Source organism: Andrographis paniculata, unplaced genomic scaffold, assembly GCF_009805555.1.
Source record: "Andrographis paniculata isolate CXL003 unplaced genomic scaffold, ASM980555v1 Contig60END, whole genome shotgun sequence".
In the NCBI taxonomy this organism is placed as follows: domain Eukaryota; kingdom Viridiplantae; phylum Streptophyta; class Magnoliopsida; order Lamiales; family Acanthaceae; genus Andrographis; species Andrographis paniculata.
Window position 1 is genome coordinate 5,881,886 of NW_026137596.1, and position 18,777 is coordinate 5,900,662.

An 18,777-nucleotide genomic window follows, 5' to 3' on the forward strand; every position below is an offset into this window, starting at 1 on the left:
GATTCATGATGAATGGCTGTGCCTTCCTGCTCTCTTGAATCTTCTTTAAATAGTTAATTTTTTTTGAATTTATTTGAATAAGATATTATCCCACTTTTTTCTCCAACAACTCCAACAACTTTCTAACCACTTCTTTGACCTTCTTGCTTCCGTTGGACTGCTTCCAAGTCAAGTTGGACCTTCTTGAACGATGGGCTAGACGGGTCAGAAGGTCCGTCTGCTATTTTGGACCGTATGTTGGGCCGCGAATGTCCTTGGAGTTGGGCTGCACTTGCACTAGGCCGGCCCAAATAATTTTGGGTGTGTACAATATTTTATTAATTAATGGAAGTGTATAAGAGTTTTTGACATTTTTGTCATTTGACTTTATGTATAAAGTAGTTATATGTATAATAGTATGTTTGTAATTCAAATAAAAGTTAAAGACTATTTTGGTATTAATGTATAATTACTTTTTCAAAATAGAAAATAGATACTTTGAAGTGAAACTGATGAAAATAGTAAAAATGATACTTTGAATGGTAACGGTAAGAGTATTATATATTGGAAAACGTCAAACAATACGTTCTTTTATTGAAGCTTAAAATGCTTCCACACAATATAGAAAATTTTGGAGTTTTGTATTTACTCTCAATTAAATGTCCCGCTGAGTAATATAGTATAAAATGATTTCTCATGTACATGTAAATACTAAAATCAATTGAATGTTAATACATGTTATTCAAATACTTAACAAATAATAATGGCCGGATATTCTTCAATTTTTTTTTAAAAAAAAAACTATGAAAATTAAGTTCTCAGTTTAATGAATTAGTCTCTAATTTTTTTTTTTAGACATACAATCATTTGTCTTTATACTTTTCTAGCATAAATAATGAATTTTGGTATCTTCTTGATGTTGATTAAAATTCAGGAGCATCTTGAATATTTTTAATCCGTTGGATTATTTCTACTGGCAATCTAACGATTGAGTTTGATTGAGGATATTTTGGTAATTTAAAAAATTAATTATGATAGCTAATTAAAAAAATTAATTAGAAAAAACTATCGTAACTACCTTCGATAATTCCGGGATTAAGATTTTCCTAAACAAAACAAAAACGTTCGCAAATAATTACTTTCAAAATCGTATACATTCAAATTATAATAATGTATACAGTATCACACAATGATATCTCTATAATACTATTATGATGTTTTCCATGAAATACTTTTTTTATATAATTTAATTAAACGATGTCCAAGTAAATGCATTATGATATATTCAATCAACTCGCCGATTATGATATGACAAATAATTAAATAAAATAAAAAAATATATATATATTATTAACCCTTTTTAACCCTTCTTATCTCATCTTATTTACCAAGCCCTAAAATCATCATGTACATACCCTCTCCCCCGTCGCGCTGCCTTCGTCTACAACACAGTCCGCTGCCGCCACCCCTAACCTCTCCAGCCACACCCACCGCCGTCAAATAACCACCCCCCGCCATCGATTTCTTCTCTATTTGAACATCCGCACTTGACGAATGGCGGGGGGTGGTTATTTGACGGCGGTGGGCGTGGCTGGAGAGGTTAGCGGCGGCGGTTATGATATATTGATCAGATTTAAATGATAGACTATGTTAGATATAATTTTCACCATTATGTTTATAAATATGATATATAACTTCAATAGACATGATATATACGTAAGATATAAATTATGTAAGTTCATATAAGGATGTTGCAGGTATAGTTGTGATATATTTCATTTTATGATTTCTATTTATGATTTATTTATTACATATAGGAATGTTGCATGTATAGTTATGTTATATATATATTTTTCACCATTATATTTATATGTATGACTGAGTAGCAACATCCTCTGAATATGTTTGTTTATTATTGGGGTCAACTTTATTATTATTTTTGCACCCTTTTTTATTGCGGCAATAAAGAATGTATTGTAATGGATGGCCTGGTGGTGTAGGGGTTGGACTTATGACCGTGAGGTCATCGGTTCAAACCTCTTACGCCTCAGGTCACCTGCCATACATGGTTCGTCTAGTGTGACTTGCTTGTCGGATTTAGTTTGCAGGGTATAAGGTTCGGTCGGGGGTTTACCAAGTGCGCACTTTCGGGTAGCGGCTGCCGGTTCTCACATCATAAAAAAAAAAAAAATAATGAATGTATTGTATATTTGATAATCACTTTTTACATTTTTGTATATTTTTTTACACGAAATTTTTTTGTCTATGCGTATATTTACAATATGATTTATATGCATCGTTAGAGCTTGAAAAAGATACATTTGTCCAATAGTCGTCACCTGAATAGTCAAATGATATATATATTGTTATAAAATATGTGTAATGTAAAAACGAGAAAGAAAGCAAATAAAAAACATAGAGGTTTTACGTGGTTCGGTGACGGTGTGTCAACCTACGTCCACGGGCAGAAACCGGAGAGATTTTATTATATTGATTCAAAGAGTTACAATTATGTCATACGACTAGGAACATAGCTATCTATTTATAAGCACCCCAAAACACCCTAAACCTCAAGCCTATTTGTTATAATTAGGATAAGCCCAAAAGGAACCCTACCAATTGAAGCAACCATTTCGCTTTGGTTTCGGGTCGAGTAGACCGCTAAATCCAAGTCACGTTTCAACAATCTCCACCTTGACTTGGAGTTTCTCCAACCACCAAAGGTTCGTCAGTATCTCTCAGTCGTCTCCTTCCTGCCAGATGCTCCGAGAGGGCTTTACCTCATGCGAATATTCACCAAGTTCAAGCAGTGCTCGAACTTCTCCGTCGGTAGTGTCTTTGTCAATATATCAGCTGGATTGTGTTCTGTAGCTATTTTCTAAATAGAAAAACTGTCTTCCTCCAAAACATCATGGATAAAATTCAACCTCACATCAATATGTTTGGTTCTCTTATGATACACTGGATTCTTAGCCAAACTCAAAGCACTCTGACTATCACGGAATAACACCGGTTTCTCCACCTTCAGACCCAAACTCTGCACCAGACCATGTAACCAGATACCCTTCTTAATACCTTCGGTCATTGACATGTATTCCGCCTTAGTCGTCGACAGTGGAACCGTAGGTTGTAAAGTAGACTTCTAACTGACTGCACATCCAAACAGAGTGAAGATAAAACAAGTCAGTGATCTTCGTTTCACCTAGTCACCCCCATAATCAGAATCTGCATAGCCAACCAGACCATTACCATGGCCTTTATCATCATATACCAGAAAAATATCAAACGTTTCTTTCAAATATCGCAAGATCCACTTTACAGCTCCCCAGTGAGCTTTACCTGGATTAGCCATAAACCTGCTTACCACACTAACCGCATAAGCGAGATCCAGTCTCGTATATACCATCGCATACATAAGACTTCCAACTGCACTTGAATATGGAACCGTCTTTATGTAGCTAAACTCTTCATCTGTAGCCGCTATAGTGCTTCGATCAAGTTTAAAGTGTGCCGCCAAATGGGTACTTACCGGTTTGGACTGATCAACAGAGAATGACTGCAAAACTTTCTCAATATACTTTTCTTGAGAAACTCATAGCCGTCCTGCTTCTCTATCACGCCAGATCTCCATACCCAGTATTTTCTTTGCCGCACCCAAATTCATCATCTCAAACTCACCCTTTAGTAGAGCCTTCAAGTCATTAATTGCAGCCATATTTTTAGTTGCAATTAACATATTATCCACATACAACAGCAAATACACAAAGGAATCATTAGAAATTTTCTTCAAGTAAACACAGTTATCAAATTGATTATGAGTATAACCATTAGACATCATGAAAGAATCAAATCTCTTATACCACTGCCTCGGAGACTGCTTCAAGTCATACCGAGATTTATTTAACAAGCATACCTGGCCCCTTTTAGAACTGTCGAACCCCTCCGGTTGAGACATGTAAATCCGTTCTTCTAGATTACCATGAAGAATGTTGCTTTTACATCAAACTGCTCCAGCTCCAGATCAAAAGCACCCACCATTGCCAAAAGAACCCGGATGGTTTTGTTTCACCACAGGAGAAAAGACTTCATGGTAATCGATTCCTTCCTTCTGTGAGAACCCTTTTGCCACCAGTCTCGCCTTGAACCTAGCAGCTTCAACACTAGGAATTCCTTCTTTTCTTTTAAAGACGCACTTGCATCCCACTGGCTTCACCCCTTTTGGTAGTGCAACAAGATCCCAAGTCTTGTTCTTTTCAAGAGACTGCATCTCTTCATTCATTGCTATAATCCAAGTTTCTGCATCTTTACTCGCCACAACTTCTTTATATGTCTTTGACTTATCAGAGCCAAGATCATCACCAACCGCCAAAGTGTAAGCCACAGAATTCATGTCACATGTATTGACACATCTTGCAAACCTAACTGGTTTCTGAATATCATGCAATACCCGCGTCATCAGCTTCCTCCTCAACCAGTTTCCCTTGAGGTTATTACTGATCTGGTTGATCGGATTGATCAATAGTATTATCATGCTGCTCTTCCTCTAACACAACTCTGTCAGGAGTCTCAAACTCCACCATCTGGTCAGCACCACAATCTTTTGTACCTGCAATACTTTCACAAACTTTTGACTCATGTTACATACCCTAGAAATATGCATTTTACTACCATCTGCTCCAGCTTACCATCATTTACATTAACGTATGCAGGGCATCCAAATATTCTTAGATTAGAGTAATCAGAGGATTTAGCAGACCATACCTCTTGAGAAGTCTTTAAGTCAATTGCAGTAAATAGAGATCTATTAACCAGATAGTTAGCCTTGTTAACTGCTTCAGCCCATAATTGCTTAGATAAGCCAGCAAATATGCGCATACATCTAGCACGCGCCATGAGGGTTTGGTTCACTCGCTCTGCAACTCCATTTTGTTGTGGTGTGTGTCATACAGTGCGGTGCCTCACTATACCTTCTTTCTTGAAGAAATCATCAAATGGAGCGTTGCAGAACTCCAACCCATTATCAGTTCTTAGAGTCTTGACCTGGTTACCCGTCCGTTTTTCAACCATGGCCTTCCACTCCTTGAACTTTCCAAACACCTCATCTTTAGTCTTCAGAAAGTACAACCAGACTTTTCTCGAATAATCATCTATAAAAGTGACAAAGTAAGAACAACCGCCCTGCGATTTTACCGGAGAGGGACCCCATAAATCTGAATGAACATACTCTAAAATTTCTTTTGAAGTGTGATGACTGGTACTAAACCTCACCCTGTGTTGCTTCCCTTTTACACAAGCTTCACAGAATTAAATTTTACCTATCACATCCCCACCAAATAAACCTTGTTTGCTCAACACAGACAACCCTTGCTCACTCATGTGACCTAATCGAAGGTGTCACAAATTTGTCCTGTCATCGTATTTATCCAAGGATTGGGATACCGCCGCCGTTCCTATCACTGAACTGCCCTGTAGAAACTAACTTCTATTATGCAGTTTACCCTTCATCATCACCAGAGCACCTTTCAGGACTTTCACCCACTCACCTTCACCATAATATTTTAAACCATTCTTGGCTAAGGTGCCAAGAGAAATCAAATTCTTTATGAGTTCAGGAACATACCAACAGTTAAATTTTCTGACAATACCGTCATGCAATTTTATCTGCACTATCCCGCTCCCATTTATGGCTAGAACCCCATCATCACCTAACTTCACTGTTCTAGAAGGACCGGTATCCATAATCCACGAATCAGCAGTACTAGTACTACACGCTGTCAGAACTTCACCAAAGTCCCCATCATCAGAACTATCTTGTACCACAGCAGCACTGCTGCCACTGTTACTAGAATCAACTTTTGTATTTGTGGACAATTCCTTTTAACGTGCCCCTTCTCCTTGCAAAGATAACACTTAACTTTGCTAGAGGATTTTGATTTTGAACGCGACCTCCCATTCCCGTTACCTCCTCATGTGGTCTTCCTCTGCCTGCAAACAGACCTGAACTAGAACCCTTTTCCAAAGAAACCTTCTTTTCAATTTTTTGGACTTAAGGGCATCTTTCGCATCATTAACAGAAATTGTAGTTCTACCATATAACATAGTATCTACAAAATTCTCATATGAACCAGGTAGTGAACACAATAAAATTAGGGCTTAATCTTCTTCATCTATTTTAACCTCAACCCCTTGAAGATCAAGAATAATACGGTTAAAGGTATCAAGATGATCATTTACCTTAGTACTTTCGGACATCCGGAGGGTGTAAAGATGTTGCTTCTGTTCGTGAGAGAGTTTTTTTGGTACTTCTCACACAGTTTATTCCATAGCCTAAAAGCCATCGTCTAATCTACAACCTCCCGTAACACCTCATCAGTAACTGACAACAAGATCACGGAATGAGCCATTGCCAAAATCTCATTATTTGTCTCCTCCTTCGTGTCTTTATGAAACTTGTCTTCTCCCTCTAACGCAGCCGCACATCCTTGTTGAACCATAAGTGCCCTCATCTTGACCTTTTCAGAGCGTGACGTCATTCGATCCATTAAACTTCTCCAGATCAAACTTATACGAGGACATCTTCAATCAATCAGATATGACTCTGATACTACTTGTTATGTGAAAACGAAAAAGAAAGCAAATAAAGAACACAGAGATTTTACGTGGTTAAGTGACGGTGTGTCAACCTACGTCCACGAGCAGGAACCGGAGAGATTTTATTATACTGATTCAGAGAGTTACAATCATATCATACGACTAGGAACCATAGCTATCTATTTATAAGCACCCAAAAATACCCTAAACCCTAAGCCTATTTGTTATTAATTAGGATAAGCCCAAAAGGAACCCTGCCAATTGAAACAACCATTTCGCTTTGGTTTCGGGTCGTGTAGACCTTTAAATCCAAGTCACGTTTCAACAATATGCTGTTTATTTTAAAGTAATGTTGTTTACGAAATTTAGTATTATGATATCATTCCTGTGCGAATCTAACTAAATTACTTGCTTTCCTTTTTTACGTAGTATATGACTGTATAAATATTTTATATATTTTTTAGGCATTTAAATAATGACAAAAATAATATATATGATTTAATTTGAAAACTGTTTCAAGTAGGAGGTTGATCCTAAATTTAAGGGAAAATTAGTTTAATTCAACACTTTTAAATTTAGATAAAGTATATTCTTTATCTTATTGGTTTCAAATATAATTTCATAGAGCAATCGAATAAATTATATTAGAAAATTAAAACTTTTAAGTTAGTATTTACATAAATTCTACAAAAATATAATAAGCTTTAAAATGTCTCAAGAAAATAATGTAAACAATTTTTTTTTTTTAATTTCAGGCTACATATCATTCGCACAAAAATTGGATTCGAAAATTATGATAAATTTAATGTATATAATTGAATGCAAGTCTTCTATTATTTCAGCCATTGATTAAATAATTCTTGTGTGCAACTATTGATACGTTGAATGACTAATACAATTACGATGCATATATATTTAAAATATGATGTTGAGAAGATAGGTATATGATGTAATAAAAATTCAGCAATATGTTACTTTCCCCATTCTGTATTTTTTAAAACGTCATCTTCGTCCACAACACACTGGAACGGTCCGAAATGCACATAATTTTGCTTCATCTTGTTCTACACTCCAACTTCTTCACAATTTATTTTCTTGGATAGATATCGGTGAAAGAAGATGTAGTTTTTTTTTTTATGTGAACCGACTAAAATTATGAATACGACCTGCATCGATATGTATATATGTTCCCTTAATTTATGCTAAAACAAAACATTGACTTATTAATTATTAAAAGTAAATTAAATATCTACCTTAACCGCAATATCATATGTTGATTAAGATTTTGATTCGAAGATTAAAATTTATTCAGAACCATACGTAAATTAATATATTGTACCGTTATATAAATGGAGTAAATCAAATCCAATACATTGTGGAATTTTATACTATTACTTATGTGATTGAGCCTTGATTTTCTTATGCCGTATTGGTAAAGAAGATAAGTATTTGAAACTTCAATTCTTATTTTTTATTTTTAACTTTTTTGCATGTTGGATAATAGATTTGAAATTAGGACAATATTTTTATTATTTCCAAAATTTTTAAAAACTCCGAAGTGTGGTCTTTTTAGAATTTGAATTTTATATTTCAGTTTAGAATAATAAAAATTTTGAATTTTCGAATAGTTATATAATGTAATATAAATAAATATTAGATACAATATTTTTTAATATAAAATAAAATTTTAATATAACATAAAAAAAAAATATTAATTAATATTTTAGAAAAAAGAAAAAATAATACAAAAAAAATTACAAAATCTTTCAAACAAACACAACCAAAAGCGCATACGTAAATACAATTAGTATTTGATATATATTTTTTATAAAATTGATTTATTGAATAATTAAAATATAGTATAAAATTTCATAAGTTTTGAAAACCATAAGAGGTGATGCCCGAACAATCCGAAATTTAAATGAGAAAAGTACAGGCTTAGTCAAGTAGAATCAGGTTGCGCTGCTCAGTGCGCCCAAGCAGTCCGAAACTAAAATGAGAGAACTGGACAATTGATTGTCCGAAGCCAGTCATGATTAGAAATATACGATGTGATTGAGAATATACGGTCGTATCTTATTTCCTAACATTAGAATATTATTTAAAGGAAGATCACGTGACTAAATCCTACATTGGAAAACCAAAGTGCTAACATTATATCGTAGTATCCTGTCAGACAACGCACAGTGTTACTGTAGGCATCACGGTGTTATTATTATAGGTAGTACACCGTGTGCATTCATATAATACAAATACAACAAATGAACTAACAGATATTGTTATATAACACACTTATAATTATAAACCAACAGCACCGGTCTTTATTATACACATGTGATGTGTATAATACAACTATGTGCTGTTTGAATACATTACGGGTACTGATTTGACACAGTGCTAATTTTTTAAATTTAACACCCTAAACAAATTCCAAACAATATCATAGTTAAGTAGCCTAATTCTAACAACCGGTAAAGAAGTTTTGATAAATAATTATATATATATATATATATATATATAATCAAAATATGTACGTTAACGACCCCTGACGCTTAACATTCCAACACAAACTTCAATAATAATAAATAATAGTAGCTGGTACTTTTAACTTTTTATAAACCTAAAAAAACAACATAATGTTCTATTAAAAAAAAAAAAATTTCATGACAAAACCTAAAAAACAAATATTGTAAATTTAAATGAAGGTAAGTATAGCATAGCACATGTGCAATAGGAGCCCTACATTTATACTATTGATGATATTGTGTTGTAATCATGATATTCTTCATGTCTAACTAACACGGCAGATCTTCAACATGCCATGCCATCCATAAAGAGAACATGTATGAATATATGTAACTAACTGGTATTTAATCAAGTGAAATTTCTTCGAATAAAAACCCCCAATTTTTTGGTATGTCCATTGTTATCAATGCAGCAACAAAATGACAACCACAAATTGTTACCAGAGCTCCAAAATATCGTCGCATTTAGCCACCAAAAGCACCAACATCCTTCCATCCTTGTTCAGTCGCCAGTCATATTTTTCGTACCCGGCTGCTGCTGCTGCCAACAAATACACAGGTGAACCGAACTGCGCTAAAAATAACAGAATGAAAACCACATAAACGAGGGACAGCAGACATCAAGGGCCTAACAACAGAACATGACCGATACATAATATTTGGATCGCCGTTGTCATGAGAATTGCAATGCAGAGCTCTAGGGAGCTCCATCAATCAATCTATGCACTGCCAAATGTGAACAAGCTCTGCGAAGCAACACAGAGCTACAATCTGAGACTCTGGAAGAGCGGATTGCATGTAAGAGTGTGCGCTGCCATCCAGAACATCCCAGATTCTCATGCCTGCACCCTAGTCACCGGGCATATATCCAGCCCTAGCAGTCTTCGTTGAACCAAGCCCGATTATATCAGACTAGGGTGCAGGCATGGCCCATGCCCCCTCATCGGGGCCGGGCTAGTCCGAAACCCATATCAGGCTGCTGCTGATGAGACTGAAAAGAAAACGAGTGAGAGATAAGTTTAGATCATAATGGTAATGGTGGGGGACAAGGACAACAATCCAATGCACAAAACAAGGGGTCTAAAAACGCAGTAGTTGGCGGAAATGCAGAAGCAGCAAATATAACTCTGCTGTATTACTTAATAGGAGTCCCTTTTAAAAGTACTCAGGAGATTGGCCATGGCTAGGCACTATCAAGTTGCTTAAGGTAATTCTCGCCAAGATTCAGTATACAGCCATAACAACTTGAGAAGTCTTATGAAATTTAAGAGCTTCAAAGCAAAAGGAAGAGAGAAGAGCAGAGACAGTGAATCTGAACAAGGGCATAGAACAATTTGTATGCCATAGACATTGGAACTTGATTTTTATATTATATATGCACATATATTGTTAACCTATCAAGAAGTTATAGAAATGACCAAAAAATAAACGAAATAAAATAGCAGGCATTCCTATCTAGTTGGTAGCTCTGGAAATAACGAGGAAAGGACTCAGAACACAAATGGTGATAGAGTGCAAAGTGCAAACTATAACTTGCAATGGGGTTTAATGCTACAAGGACTCCAGGGATTTTACTGCATCAACACTAAAGTTGGGCTACAGATAATTCACAAAAACCTACATGGTGACAAGTAATAAATATCAATATCAATTTTGCTCATTACTGTTACTTATTAGATAAGCAAACAAAATTGGCAGGAAGATGTAAATGTTTGGTAGCCACGAGCATTTTTCGAAATTAACAACAGAAACTGATGCAAGAATAACTAAAGATTATATAGTAATAAACTTAAATAAGTCTTACTGATTTTCGATGTCCATATTATAATATATGAAAACAAAATCACATTAATTCGATGCAATTGACTAATAAAATTCCATACCTGAGAAAAAGGTTGGTGAATCTGTTCAAGAGGATGCATATATGGCAGTCCAGATCTTTGGCAGGGGTAAGGAGCAGAGTGCAAGTAGAGACCACCATTGGAGCAGGCATTGACGTGACTTGAAGTAAATGGAGACAACATGACATCTGCAGGACCATAACTAATACCAGCAGGACTGGATGGAGACATCCACGGCCCAGGAAAGTGTTGGTGAAGCAAATGAGGTTGAGGCTCAGAAGAAATTGGGGGTCTGTGGCTTGATCCAAGCTGTGGAAATTCAGTGTTATAGTTTACTGCAGGTACGTACATAGGCTGAATGGCGTACTGACCTCCAATAAACCCAAAGCCAGGGTCAAACCGTTGCATGTATCTGAGGAAATTATCAAAATATTACCAACATAATAGAAGATGAAATGAAATATTAGAAGTATTCTAAGAAAAGTGATTCAAGTATTGAAGCAAAAAGGTGTATGAGATAAAACAAAAGCTGAGATTGAATATTAAATGAGGTAAAAATGTAAAATGGCCACATAACTGCTTTAGACTCCATTTTTTATAGCTTTCAACATAAATGAAGAATCTCATTCATAATAAAAAGAAGAGGACCATAGAAACTGAAGTGAAGAAAATAAACTTTGCCTGTCATAGCTCCTGTCATAGTCAGGATCTTTACAATCAACTTCACGATCTCGAAAGATAGCCACTCTATTGTTCGGTTTTGGCCTACCAATTGGCTCATTTTCCATCCGATTCTTAGGTAATCTACTACTAGATGTAGAAGAGTCGGAGAAACTTATTCCTATGGTTGCTTCAGATCCACCACCTGCAGATATTCCATCTTCGATCTTAGTTGTTTGAGACGAACCGTGCTGGTGACTATCCTGATTCCTTGGACTGTTCACAGGTTTGACACTGGAACTCCCACTAGAATTGTTGGCATTGAATATGCGTGCTCGAGCCTTATTGTACTCCTCCTTCCTTTCCTCCACACTCTTAGAACTATTTGATTTTGCAGAATGCGCACTTAAATTATTGTTCTTATTACTAACAAGTGAACCTTTTTGTGGTCTCTGCTTAATTGCAACCTTAACCGCACCACTCTCTTCTGTAGGCAAATTTACAGGAATGTCAGCAAGTCGAATCAAAGGAAGCTGTATATTAGAAGTCTTCCGAACAATGATCCGGGAGCCAGACCCATCAGGCAAGTTATTGTCCAACAAAACCATAGATTGCAGCGAGTAATGCTGTGCCACACGATGTGCAGCCAATCGCAAATATGAAGTGGGCAACTGTTGGAACTCCATCTGCTCCCGAGTAGGATCGTGGATGAACCTCTCCACTTCCTGCTCCATTCGCAAAACTAAATAGACACAAAGCCATTTTCTTCAGGATGAAGTGCAAAAAACATGAAAACATGAATTAAGAATCATCAATACAAAGTCACATCACTGCATTCAAATATAACATCTAATGTAATCTTTGTTCACCTATGTTTTCATCACTTTTCATACTATATAATCTACAGTAAAATGTTACTCCCTCCATCCACAAAATATATGCTTGTTTTCCTTTTTTTTTGTTTGTTTACAAAAAATACACTTTACATTTATAACAAAATATTATTACACCCCTTAATTTATGCCCTTCAACATTACAGTTACTTACAAATATATTATCTATCACATCCATTTACACACTCAACTTATCCAAAATTCTTTCAAAATTTTCTCTCAACTCATTAATTCGCTCATATATTTCCCCAAATACCCTACTTATGTCACAATCAACCACTATAATCCTATATTCATTAAGACCCAGGTCCAACTCAAATGAGCACATATTTTGTGGACGGAGGGAGAATTTTTTTTCTGCATTCTCAAAACATTATTTTCAAAACCTAAAATCTATATATTATATCAAATCCAAACATTAGTTTCACTCTACAAAATTCAAATCCAAAACAACCCAAAACACCCCAACTTACAAGTAAGCTCGACCTAGTGTTTCTTCTAGAAAAGCATGATAGAAGTTAAAAACCACCAAATAAAACTGTTGGTTTTCAAAGAAAAGAATGTTAAACAAAAAAAAAAAAAAAGGAATGTTTGAACCATGTAAATAAATAAAAGGAAGTCTTCAAAGGCCCCAAAATACCCTGAGAGCTCAGCCCTTTACTTTTATTTACAAGAAGAGACCTGGTAATGCAGAATTTTGGGGATTAAAGAGATAGAATTGCAATCAATGGATAATTATCTTAAAATTTATTCCTGTAAGTTTCTAACCAGTCTAGTTTTAGATAAAATTTTATATCAAGGAAGAAATTTACATATACTCCCTCCCAAGAAGATTGTCGTTAGCTTTTTGCAATGTTGATATTTGAATACTAATTATTATATCAATACGTAGTGCGAATCAAGAGAAAAAAACAAAAGTATGTTTATTAGTCTTTTATAATACAAATACAATGACATCTGTTGAGTAAATTATTCAACTATAAGGATATATTTAGGGTGTGTTCGTTTGTAGGATTTTGATAAAATCCTACTATTCATCCAAAATTTTTCCCCCAAAAAAATCAAATCAAAACACCTATTTTTTATTTTTTATATTATACTAAAAATCAATTTTACATTCAAAATATCACATCAACACCTATTTATATCACATCATACAACTATTCAAATTCAAAATTTTTACTATTCAAATCTCAACTCAAAATCCAAACCCCCAAACAAACACACCCTTAATGGTAAGTACAATAACGCAAAAACCAAATGACAACCTTGCATCGGGACGGAGGCAGTAGTATAATTTGTATAATTTACTTTTTTAGAGTACTTAATAGTAGATTCCCTTTATAAAAAGGGACAGTTACTTTGATTAACTGGCCAAAACAAAACCCTTAGCTGTAAACAGAATACAGAGTCCAAGTCATAATCTCCTGACTTCGCTTGCACACTTGCCTCTTGGAGGCTCATCTCGATCTTTTGTCCCTGACGCACCACCCAATCACCATTCACCACAGCCACACACCTTTCACATTCTCAACATGCAAAGCCTTGTCACAGATCATGTCACTGCTAATATAGGATTTATTCTATTTTTTATATTCCTTTTAATGGTTGTTTTTATTATTATTAAATGGAATTGTGAAACAATTATTTCTCGCATGCGCAAATCAGGAATTAGACTCGATGGTGTGCAGTAGATCAACATTAAATTTCACATAATTCAAATATTATTAATAATATTACATACAAAAATGCTTAAACAAAGATTATCGAAAATCCCAAGTGCTTGCAATAAAGGATCTACCCACACCGTACAGCAGACTTAATTTCCACATGTGAACTGCAGAATTACGTTTACTGTAGACAATTGGTGTCTCGGTTATGAATCTGAATACATCATAATATGGATATTGAATCTAAGACATATTTGAGGAAAATATAAATTTCTGAAAGTTGATTACAAAAAGATGCGTGAGAATTAGAAGACGGAAGAGAGACGGCCTTATGTACTTCATTGTTCCAACATAAGATCCGATATAAACATCCAAATTAACATGTGATGATATCATTTTTCACTTAAAAATAGAAAAATGTTCTCCCATAATCACTTAAACAACAAAATCATAAGCAACAGCTTGTATAATTGATGCTCAACCATTGATCAGCGAAAAAGGTTACTACATTGTAAACCTTTGGGCTTTGAAAGTACTGTCACTAAGTAAACTGAAGTAGGTAAATGGCACCAGTAATGGTGCATGGTGCACCATGGTGCAAAGATTGTGTTTTTGCATGGAGACTGTAACAGGTCTCAATAGAATATATATATTTAAAAAAAAAAAAAAAAAAGACACTGAGGGTGGGTACTGGTGTTTCTGATGGTTTCTTGTTGTTTTGAATTTGATTTTTGTAATGTAACATTTGAATAAACAATAAGTTTGGATGTAATGGTTTTTTTCACACAAGTTTTTGTCAAAATTACATTTTTGGGATAATATTTCATTGTAGATTTCCTAGTACAAAAAATAATGACTAAACACAAATGCACACCGCCAGAAACATTTGAATCCCCACATTACAATACAAGTTAATAAATTCTATTTTACAGTAAATATATAATATATTGACTCAAATTCAACAGTTTCACTTTCACATTTAATCTCACAAATATGCCATATACTTTAACTATCTAGATGGTTCAGCAATTGCGATTATAAATTTCAGAAACCTTTGCACTCGCTGACAGCGAAAGATTAAACCACTCAATTCAGTGGTTAATGAACAAATAACTATCTAGACATCGTTCAATGAGGAAAAAGGACTTCTGATAACAATTGCCAGAAATTTTAAATACTATCCAAAAAGAATAGAAAATAAATAAATAAATAATAAAAATAAAAAGGGTAAAACACACATAGGGGCAAACAAATACCAAATTAACATATTTAAATGTACGAGCAATCTCCAATTTTCTTCTAGGCAGTAGAGAAGTGGAGAAAATAAATGACCGAATACAAGAAGCAATTTCCAGAAAGCCAAAAACTGCTTACTGAAAAAGCTTACCAGAGAGGCGCTCGCGAGGATTCTGTATAGCTTCGCGTAAGAATTGATCAACGCTGCTAATCACATCATCCCCCGTACCCGAACCCAAACCCGATTTCAAATCCAACTCCGAACCGCAACAGGAGCCGGAACCCTTGGTTGTCTCATCCAAGAAGCTAACATCTGAATCCTTCTTGGACGACAGTAAGAGGCGGCGCACGCTAGCTTCCACATCAGCTACCTCCCACGACTCTGGGCCATCTTCCGCCGCAACCAAAGATGCCGCTGCAGAATCCTCCATAAACGCTTCAGAGAAGCTTATCCGATGAGTCAGGGGAACTTGATTCTAGAACCAGGAATCATCAATAACAGCTAAAATTGGAGGAACCATGAGCGTACGGCTCGAAAACAGCGTCGAATTTTATGAAATGATGCGCTTAATATAGAGCAAAACTGATTTTGGGATTTGGGGAGGAGAAGATAGGGTTTGACGATTGCTCTCTCTCTCTCGGCTTTTCCTGCCGCTGTGTTTTTCGGTTTTTTCCTTTTCTTTTTTTTCCTTTTGCTTCGAGGCAGCGGTGGAGAGGTCACGTGCACGTCACGCGATATTCAGATGCTTCTTTGGAATTTACACGTTATTTATTAAAATTACTAAAAATGAGTAATTAGTTTTGGGAGTTGATGTAAAATCAATTAGAGTGAAAATTTTCTAATTTTGTGTATCTTTAATAGGTTCATTCGTAAGATAAAACAAAAACAAATGAGAAAAAATAAACAAACCTTATTATTGTTCTTATTCTATAATTATTTAATCCATTAGTCTCCCATAAAATTGTTTTATGTAATATAATAAATATAATATGATGTATCAGTATATAAGTGTTAAATATATATATGTTTTATTGCGTATGTATGTATATATACATTCGTATTATAATAATCAAAGCATTAAATGAGCACCCAAAGAAGAATGAAAGTGATAAGCTTTGAATATGATAGTCGTGTAATTTTCTTGTGTTCTAATTATATATATATAGATATTCATGTCCAATAGAAAATATCTACATTTCAGCCAACACAATGTCTATGAATTCAATATGTGTATTACTACAAGTAGCTACATGTCGCATATGTGTATAACACTTCCCTTTGAATATTTTTATAAAAAGAATGTGTCTCGTTAAAACCTTATTATGAAAAAATCATGTGGGAAAAAAATTATAATGAAGGAAAAAAAGTACATCATTCTTCTATTAATGTTCTCCCCCTGTTTTGGACTTTATTTGATGTCTTTCATCCGACGCATTCCAATTCATTGCACCAGTTCGTTAAATGTTGCAGTCGGTAGTGCTTTCGTAAATAAATCTGCAAAATTTTCAGACAATCGAATTTGTTGCACATTAATTTCACCACTTTTCTAAAAATCGTGAGTGAAAAAGAATTTGTTGCACATTAATTTCACTTGAATAGAATAGACCGAGGTCATGAGTCCCCTGAAGATAACGAAAAATGTGTTTGATACCATTCCAATGGCGCTTTTGTGGGGGGTGCGCTAAACCTGGCCAGTAGATTTACTGAAAAAAATATATCTGGCCTATTACAATTTGCAAGGTACATTAATGCGCCAATAGTACTGAGATATGGTACCTCGGGGCCAAGTGTTTCTTCATTTTCTTCTCTTGACCTAAATGGATCTTTACTGGAATTAAGGGATCTGACCACCATTGGTGTACTCAGGGAGTGAAATTTAACCATATAAAATTGTTTTAATACCTTTTGGGTATATGTGGATTGATGGATAAATATTTCGTTGTTAACATGATCCACTTGTAATTCCAGACAATATTTTGTCTTTCCAAAATCTTTGATCTCAAATTTTTTCTTTAAATATTCAATTGTAATTTGGATCTCTTTAGAAGTTCCTATTAAATTGAGATCGTCAACATATATTGCAATAATGACAAAATTTGATCCATTTTTCTTTATAAAGACGCATGAGCATATTGGATCATTAGTATAACCTTTTTTATTAAACAGTTACTAAGACGGTTATACCACATTCGTCCTGATTGTTTAAGTCCATACAATGACTTTTTCAATTTGATGGAATATGATTCATTTAGGTTTAATTTGTATGCTTCAGGCATATTGAATCCATCATGAACTTTCATATAAATATCAGTATCCAAGAAGCCATAAAAATATGCAGTAACTACTAAAAGATGCATATCGAGCTTTTCTCGCACTGCTAGGCTCACAAGGTATCTAAATGTTATTCCATCAACAACCGGAGAGTATGTTTAATCAAAATCTACTCCAAGTCTCTGTGAGAATCCCTGAGCCACAATACTGGCTTTATATCTCACAAATTCATTATGTTCATTTATTTTTCGTACAAACACCCATTTTTATCCAACTGATTTTATATCATCTGGTGTTTGAACAATTGGTCCGAAGATCTCCCTTTTGTTTAATGAGTCAAGCTCTGATTGAATTGCATTTTCCTATTTTGGCCAGTCATTCTTTTTCCAATATTCATGAACCGATTTGGCTCCGGATCCTCATTTTCTTTCATTATATCAAGTGTCAAATTGTATGCGAAGGCATTGTCAATGATTGCCTCTTTACGGTTCCAACATTTTCTTGAAGTAACATAGTTGATTGAGTTTTCAATGATCTCATCATGTTCTTCAAGATCGTGCTCTTCTGGAGCAATTATTTCAAGGTTGACTTCCTCATTAGATTGAGGTTTATCAATGTCATTCCTGAAATTTTCATGATTATCATAATTCATTCCTTTTTTCTTTCGAGGATGTCTGTCTTTGGAACCGAGTGGTCTACCACGTTTTAAGCGTGTCGCTGATTCATTAGCACTTGCAATTTGTTCACCAGGGACAATTATTTTAGTCGGAGCATTAGCAGCTTGGATATATGATCGAGTGACTTTGCTTGAGTCATTGAATGCATCCGGTAACTGATTTGCAATATTTTGCAAATGTATAATGCGTTGAACTTCTAGTTCACACTGCTTTGTACGATGATCACAAAAATTCAATGGGATTTTCCAATTAATATCCCTTTTCGGTTTATTTTTGTCTCCCCCTAATGTCGGAAAATATGATTCGTCAAAATGACAATCTGAAAATCTTGCAGTGAATAAATCACCCGTCATAGATTCAAGATATTTTATAATAGACGGCGATTCATATGCGACATAAATTCTCAATCTATGTTAAGGTCCAATTTTTGTAC

General features: G+C 34.8%; 1 protein-coding gene across 1 annotated transcript; it reads right to left on the reverse strand.

Annotated features, from left to right (window-relative positions):
* Nucleotides 1-9,294: 9,294 nt before the first annotated feature.
* Nucleotides 9,295-16,069, reverse strand: LOC127259642 (uncharacterized). Its single transcript, XM_051287114.1, has 4 exons — nucleotides 15,547-16,069; nucleotides 11,618-12,338; nucleotides 10,979-11,348; nucleotides 9,295-10,086 (listed from the first exon to the last, which is right to left on the reverse strand). Exons 1-4 carry the CDS (start codon nucleotides 15,824-15,826, stop codon nucleotides 10,036-10,038), a joined length of 1,422 nt encoding a protein of 473 aa, XP_051143071.1. The 5' UTR covers nucleotides 15,827-16,069; the 3' UTR covers nucleotides 9,295-10,035.
* Nucleotides 16,070-18,777: the final 2,708 nt, after the last annotated feature.